This window comes from Watersipora subatra, chromosome 3 (genome assembly GCF_963576615.1).
Source record: "Watersipora subatra chromosome 3, tzWatSuba1.1, whole genome shotgun sequence".
Taxonomy (NCBI): Eukaryota; Metazoa; Bryozoa; class Gymnolaemata; order Cheilostomatida; family Watersiporidae; genus Watersipora; species Watersipora subatra.
Window position 1 is genome coordinate 31143814 of NC_088710.1, and position 8127 is coordinate 31151940.

Consider the following 8127-nt stretch of genomic DNA (forward strand, 5'->3'; position numbering starts at 1 on the left):
GTTTGCTTTATATTAAATTATTTAATTTGTTTGTTTGAAATTTGTTTTGCTTCACAGAGCAAACTCTATCTGTATTTATATTTATAGATAAATAATTTGAACTAAACTAACTTTATTAAATAGTAAAGAATCACACAAAATAGAGAGACAAGCACATCCACACTGAAATTTGTGTGTTACCATAACGATGTGTCCACCAATAAGCGGAGGTTTTCAAACCAACAAAGATAAAAGTACAAATAACAACATAATCAGCAATAGAACCATGAGAGGAAATTCAGTATTGTCTAAAGTGTAGAGCTCATTGTCATTAGAGCTAGTAGAGATCCTCTCTTGAGATTGCCACAGTGAAAGAGTTGTCTTCTCGGTCGAACTAAGCTTCTCGACTTTTGCTAGCTTTCTGTCTCTTTTCTCACCTTTTGAAGAGATTTTTCGGAGTTCTTCATTATAATTATTTAGTCTATCGAGATGCTTGACATTCTGGAAAATTATTGCTGTGTGAGCCACAGGAGTTGTTCTCTCAATATACCTTGTTAGAAAGGTAGGTTCCTGAAAACGCAAAAACACTGAGATAATAAATTTATTAGTACAATTCAGTAGGTCAAACTGCAAAGATTATATTAACAATGTTTAGTTTAAAAAACTAGATTAAAACAAAGTTTTTGTATTGTTTTACAAAACAAAAATGATTTGATCAGTTGATTTATTGATAGTACGATTCATATTATAAGCTATTGTGTTAATTTTTTCTCATATTATAATATATTGTATTATAATATAGTTCCATATCTACTGAGTCAATCTATTAACAAATATCTATCAGAGAGAAAGTAATTACCTTTGTCACGAGATACCGCTCATGGTCCCTCGCTCTTCTGCTTTTGATTTTGGAAATATCAAAAGTTTTTTCTAGGCCAAACCTTTGGTGTTATTTGTACCTCATCATCAGTTTCATCTTCTCCTGACTCCATGTTACGGAAGTTGGTAGAAAAATCCTAGCAATAAATCATCACATGTTTCTTCAATACTTATAAAAATACTTGCAACAAAAAGGATCAACTGCCGAGTGTAGGTAAGCAGTCTACAGGATATGACATCATAAAAACTCTTTATTATTCCCTGTATTAGTTACATTGTAGGAGCCTGTAAACCAAATGATTTTCTTAACTACATTCTAAGATGACTTATTGTAGCAACATGCAACCTGCAAGATAGCATTCTGTTCTGCCACATACCTGGCTGTTTGTGGGAATTGTCTTCACCCCACTGAGTCCACTATTAGATGAGGTAGCATCTTGAACATACGGCAGGCTAAAATTAAAAGCACCCATAATAATTTATAAAAAAGAGTAAAGAAATGCTCATAACATCAGTTTGTTAGCCCGAGTTCAGCATCATCCACACCGAGTGACACACATAATCATAACTTGATCTCTAGAGTGTTTCTTATTCCTTCCTTGTTTATCGTATACTTCTTTACAGATTTTACAGCTGGGGTGTTTATTGTCTCTGATAACTGGAGTTGTTTCTCCTTTTTAACAAAATAATAGTTTTTCTTAGACATCACAGTCCTAGCTCTTACTTGTTTTCCGTGTCCTTTGATATCTCTTTAGTACCAGGATCAGCACAATGGAAGACATCCGGTGGAGAGATCGATGGTGCAGACATCGACATATCTTGAATCTTCTGTTCCAGACTTTGAAGTTTTGTGATACCTGTTAAAATATGATGTAAACCCTTTGAGCTAAGAAGTCATCTGAAACTCACATACTTCAATATAACATAGTAACTATAGTCAAAAGTTTGACATGGTAACTATGGAAGCTGTTTTTACACTTTTTGTTGTGGAGAGAACTTGTACATTCGACACAGGAAAACAAATATTTCAGTACTTGACACACATGGAAGCTATCATACAACGTATTCATTAATTGTTCAACTACTAAAGCTATATGTGAACTTACAATATTGATAACATGAATACGGAGTAATATAATGTATACTTACAAAGTGGGACAATCTTTCTACTGTGGCGATTCCCCATTTTATCAAACTCTGTTACAAATTGACACGAGAGAGGCGTGATAGAATAGTGATACACTGTTTGACAAAGTCAAAGCTAACAACACAGAGATAAAATAAGCTTTGTGTATAACAATGGTAATATTACGTAGAGTAACTGTCTGGGTCTTATAGCTTGTGTATAAAAAATAGATGGGTATGAGTGACGAATAATTGAGTTTCAATGCCACATTTAAATTATTAACCTAAATATTGAAACCATATTAATTAATTTTAGTATTTGCTTCAAAATAATGTCTAAATATTTTGTTAAAATTTTAACAAAATGCATATTTTTATTTCTGATTTAACTGCATACATTATCACTTTCCACACCGCTTTTTTATTACAAAAAAATTATTCCCAACTTTTTATTTAATTTCATTAATAAATTGTTATCTAAATATAAATTTCTAAAAGTTTGTCATCTGTTTTCTGTCATCTGTCATCTTTCGGTATGTCCAGCTATATCTATTATTGGAATCTTAGAATAAATAATCCATACCAAAGAAGAATTAATTTTAAACTATCTGACTGCTGTACCAATTAGGCCACATTGGTATTTTGGACATACCTAACAGGACTTAAGAGAGGAGAGCAACGACCACTACCAGCCTGTGTCTATAACATCGTACGAGCTGCATACCCTGAGACTGAAGATGACAAAGAATATGCAGATATGGCTCATACGGAGTTTGAATTTGCTGCAGTGGAGTGATTTTCATATACTATAAAAATATAAATTTATATTTAATATAAATTAATATATTTATACATTTAATTTTTGTAGGCAATGTATAGTATATGCAAATGGCGAACAGCTAAAATATGTAGCAAATAGAGTTACAATACAAACAGAGAAAAATCACAGGAAGTAAAAGGATTACAGGCAGACAACGGAAGGAAATGTTGTTTGAGATAAACTCCTTGTCTCTTCTGTCTGGCTGCTTCCTCGCCCTCACCAATGGACCTGTAGCTATAATTATTAATAACAGATGCATGAAAGAAAAAATTAAATAGATGTTCATCGTCTTGCCACATTTGCCAAAATATTGTCTGGCAGACTGGCTTATGAATTATAATCAGCTGTATGATTAGCTAATATTGAGAGATTTGTGAAAAGCTCTATCCATCCCAAGTAGTGAGAATCACACATGGTCAGAAACTCCTATTTGGTTGGCTTCCCATGAACAAAGCCATGGGCAAATGCTCTGCGTGCCAGCCTTGCATAACCGAGCAGTCTTGGAGTTAGCAAGAGTTGTTAATTGCTTCCTCAAATTTTTGGTCAAGTGCCATGAGTCAAAAGTGTGAGAAACGGTACTCCACTGAGTAGACATTTACTTCATAACAGCGGAGTGTCTGTCAGTCATCAACTCGGCTACTTGTAGATCTTTCTCCTCTAAATAAGCTCGACACCTTTTCAGCCCCTCAAGTTCCATAGCAGGTGATGATTATGTTTCTGTACACTTTAGGAGATCGCATGCTACAATCTTGCTGGAAGAGTTATGCATCAAAGTGTAGAAACTGTATGTAGCTACAGGGAGGCCTCAATATTGAAACATGTGGTCCACAGATCAAGTTTGCAAAGCATAAAAAGTTACACCACAAATACGGTACCTGAATGTCCAATGCTGTGGAAACAGGCATTACCACTCACTCTGATGGATTTTTCCCTGTGCTCTTGATGAACCTCTCCCAGCATATTAGCTGTCACACTTCTAACAGCCTGTTGTAAATCGCATCACAAAACATGTAAACCTCACAGCATAGAATACAATAAAGTTGATACAATTTAAAACTAGAGTAAAGATAAAGCTTACTCCATGTAGATATGCACTTTGATGCCTGTGGTATGTATTTAACGTTGGCATTGCGATGTTTATCGCTGAGAAAAAGTGAAAGACTTTTTTGGCAGTGATGCTGTGAAGCATATGGCGGCACAAATGAGAATGTATACAGACTGGAAATCTGGAAACCTTGTCACAGTTTGACTAAGTTCTTGTGTGGTCACAGATGAAGCAATGAGTAAGGTAGCGAATGTACCCCCTACGTCTATCCATCAATTCCACAGCACTGTGACCCACGCACATAGGGCATACTTTAAGGAGTTTTTGAAGCTGGCTCTGTTCCACAATATATTTTAGCTGTTTCTGCCAAGGTCGCTTCCTGTGAACACCAACCAAATATACATTTTTAGTGAAAATCAGAAAATATTTTAGTAATTTAAAATCAGGCACTGAAACCAAGCCTTCATTACTGTACAGTTAAAAAAAATTAAAACCTTACAATTAAAAAAATATATAAAATATTTTACAATTAATAAATAGTAAAAATTTTCACAGCAGCTAGTAATTACAAAAATCTAGCAGACCTCTACAGTTTGGTTTGCGGCAATTAAGTGACACACTTGAATGTAAAATAGCGTCGTTTGTCAGGCATGAGAAAGCAGCAAGCATATGACAAGGCAAGCCTATGTTTAGCTTTTTCAGGAAGCACACACATACTTACTGCAAGTAGGCTAAAGTAAATATTGGTGTAAAGACAGTTAATACATATAATCGTTGAATTAACACGTATTATCAAATACGAACTAGCAGTTACTATATTTCTTACCCCTCAAATCTTTCTTCTGAAACCTTCTCTTCCATCTCACTGTTATCTGAATCTGGCATCTAAACTTCTTCATCCAAGGCTTTACCCTAAGAGAAGCATAGAAAATAAAGAGAAGTGCTATGGCATTTTAGGAAATTCATCCAAGTCTGTAATGTAAAATAGGCATAAGAAAAGGAAAAAATGCTATGACATTTTATCAGTCTTTAAAACCTACCAGATCTTCCTCCCGTTCCTGAATCTCATCACTAGTATCACTCTCCATAATTAGAGAATAACGTTGTAACTGCTTAGATGTAGAAGGAATGGAGCTTGCTTCATCGACTATACTGGCATTTTTCTCTTAAATGGAGGTGAGGCTAGAAAATCAGTCCTGTGAATAAATGTTTATAGACTATCAAAATATATTGTAAAAAAGAATCCCTTCCAATCATATGAAACAAGTAGACTGTACTCACTGTTTAGCATCGGTCCGAATTGAAATCGACCGATACTTAGGACGGTGAAGACATTTCCGTAGCTGTACCCCTATGTCAACCTTAGGGGACTTTTCAGGTCCAAAGGACTCAGCAGGCTGAGGATTACAAACTGGTATTTTAGATCGTGCATGAGGAAGAAGGGTTGCTGTCCTAGGTACTGCAAGAACACTGCAATGTATAGACAAAAACTTTTTTGCCTTAAAACACGAGTTGTTTTATATTTTCAAACTGGAAGCTCATAACATGACTAGTAAAATTTAAGGATTCCTAGTACAGTGCTTCATCACATCTTACACCACTTACGCATCAGAAAGTAAACCCCACACCACTGCTCTCCGCTCTCTTGTAGGCAAATAGGTAGTTGGCTTTTGCTTCCTTGGGATAGCAACAGAATCAGCTTTAATGTGAATGTTTCGTGTATGAATTATATCTGAGTGCTTCTTTAACATGAGCCGGATACTTTCTTTTTTCTGGTAACTGTACTGGTAGTAGTTGCTGAAGGATATCTCAGTAAAACGTCAAAAGCAAGTTCTAGATGCGTTGTTATAGTGAAAATTTACTACATGCTTCTTCACAAACGCTGTCCATTTGGCTCGCTGTACATCTGTTGATGTCCTTCCCCGAGGCCAAGAAATTAGATGTTTGGTCTCTTCACAATTAGCTGCGGCACAGAAGAGAACACCGCATCAAGTTGAAGACATTTTACTGCTACAATGAAACATTAAACTGGTTATGCAGACTATTCTTAACAAATAGAAAAATATCAAATTATTCAAGTGCGTAACCTAATGTGAAATTGAAGAAAATGTTTAGTATCCATAATATGGTCGAGATTAGTTTTACAGCATATAATGTTCGTATGAATACGTGGTGTGTCCATCTTATCTTAAAACGACAAAGTTTAAAGATACGTAAAAATGAACGAGGTTGAATAACTATTGTATAACTGCAAATATTATTTTATAATTAAAATGTTTTCGTCAATTGAAATGACAGATTGACGAGTAAACCAGTTGAATGAACTAAAACAGCGTGCTGCAACTATGAACTAAAGTAGTAGGGCTAATGTTGTTTTAATTTATAGAGGAACAGATCAAAACAAATGAAAATACTAACTGACTTACTAAATAATGATTCGCCTTTTCACTTTAGTCTCTGTCAAACACAACGAAAGTTGGGAATTACGAGAAAAAGTTATTCGTATTTTCGCAATATACCGCTAGTAGCTTGATCAGTTAGTAGTTTCACGTACGAGTAGCAATTGAGAACTGTGCCGATACAAAGACCTTATTCAACTTAGTTTGTTTGGCCTAATTACCATAGACCGGTATAGAATTGGTAGTCAGTACCCAAATGTTTACACAGCATGTGGAGGGTACGAGTTAACCAAATTTTCAATTTTCCTTATTTGACGCCTTTGAAACATTCATAATAATGTATCTGTAGCTGGATTTAAAATTTTATTCTAGCCAACATAAGCAAATACAAAATGAAAAATACGCCCATGGAGCCGCGTAGGACTAGACTTTTATCGCAATAGCTGATGTGAATACGAGATATATTGACAGGTTGTATCACGCATTACATCATTTTGGGCAAGTCTAGTCATGTTTTTTTTGGCAGGAGCGTTTTTACCGCGATCAGATTTTTTCGACTTTAATCTTCAAATATCTTGGCAATGAGATCGCCTGACACAACAAACAACATATCAACTCATAGACAACAAAAATATTTCTTTTAAGATCAACTCAAATTGAACGCAACCACATATTTAAAGTGAGTAATTAATCAAGTCATTCATACATTTATTAAAACTTTCTACAATGAAAATGTCTTGATTAACCATAAACTTCAAATACATTACAAATTAATTCCTTAACTCAAAACCTGTAACAATTATAGACTTTTAAAGTTTAGTTACGATGGTAACACATTTTTACTGTCACAGTTGGTCTTGTACATAAAGCTAGATGAGCCATTACTGTATAGTATATAATTAATATCATTTTGTTTGCAATGAGCTGACAACTCCTGTGAGTCTGCTAACTGAGTTTTGTTAGCATAGTAGCTCATCATAAAGCTAGACATGCATTGTTTTTATGTTTTGATGTGCTGTTTGATTCGGTTTAAATTTGTTTAATATATTCATGTTTTTTTGTTTTAAAATTTGAACGCGCTCTCAAAAAAGCTCTGTAGTGACCAATTTACTTCAAAAAACCAATTATTGTTTACGAGGCTTTCTGAAAATAGCATGTACATGTAGGTTGTACTGGGAATTGTGGAATATTTAAACAAACTTGGTTTCTTCTTTTCTTTCTATTGATTTTTTGTATAATAATAAGTATTGAGCTCATTTATGAGCTATTTATGAAAAACCTGTGCATTTTTTAAATACCTTTTACTATTATTAAGGTATTTGACTGTACTTCTAGTTTTACCTGTTATTCCTATGATACTAAATAATACTGAATCTGTAGTTAAGATATCCACTCTACTAGTGTTTGTTGCTTCCAGAGTTTACTCAAGGTATTTGGTCAACTACCATAATGTTCACTCTGTTTTGTTATCACTGAGTACAACATTTCTGGTTGCTTGATCATTTTCTCGGTGAAATCACCAGCTTTTCTAATATCTCATAATCTCAAAATTGTTAGTTTTTCTCCTCATTGCGTTTGTTAGTTTCTGATGCAGTTGGTTTCGAGGAAATAATACGTAGAAATATTGGTTTTTCAGCCAATAACATCGTTGGTGTAACCATGAAATACTAACCTTAATACATGTAAGTACCAACACCTTCATTACTCTTCATAACTAGTAGACATCGTCATCTCTAGTAGACTTCTTATCTTACAAGTATTGGGTCTCTTTGTATCTTGAATCTACATGTAGGTACCTGTTTAACTTTTCATTTTTGTATCTTAGAATTCTGTTTGAAAATTTATTAGGATAACCGCATTTTGTGAAATGTTGTAGTAAG

At 34.3% G+C, this 8127-nt stretch overlaps 1 protein-coding gene across 1 annotated transcript; it reads right to left on the minus strand.

Moving 5' to 3' along the window:
* Positions 1-283: 283 nt before the first annotated feature.
* On the minus strand, positions 284-3763 carry LOC137391415 (uncharacterized). Its single transcript, XM_068077881.1, has 5 exons — positions 2008-3763; positions 1583-1715; positions 1236-1311; positions 839-995; positions 284-549 (listed from the first exon to the last, which is right to left on the minus strand). Exons 1-4 carry the CDS (start codon positions 2042-2044, stop codon positions 897-899), a joined length of 345 nt encoding a protein of 114 aa, XP_067933982.1. The 5' UTR covers positions 2045-3763; the 3' UTR covers positions 284-549; positions 839-896.
* Positions 3764-8127: the final 4364 nt, after the last annotated feature.

What these genes read in the sequence shown, in the direction of transcription:
- LOC137391415 (XM_068077881.1), bottom strand. Translation starts at nt 2,044, where the DNA reads ATGGGGAATCGCCACAGTAGAAAGATTGTCCCACTTT. An exon ending in TAGAAAGATTGTCCCACTTT is followed by an intron (nt 1,716 to 2,007) that starts GTAAGTATACAT and finishes ATATTTTAACAG; the next exon opens with GTATCACAAAACTTCAAAGT. An exon ending in CAATTCCCACAAACAGCCAG is followed by an intron (nt 996 to 1,235) that starts GTATGTGGCAGA and finishes ATTTATTGCTAG; the next exon opens with GATTTTTCTACCAACTTCCG.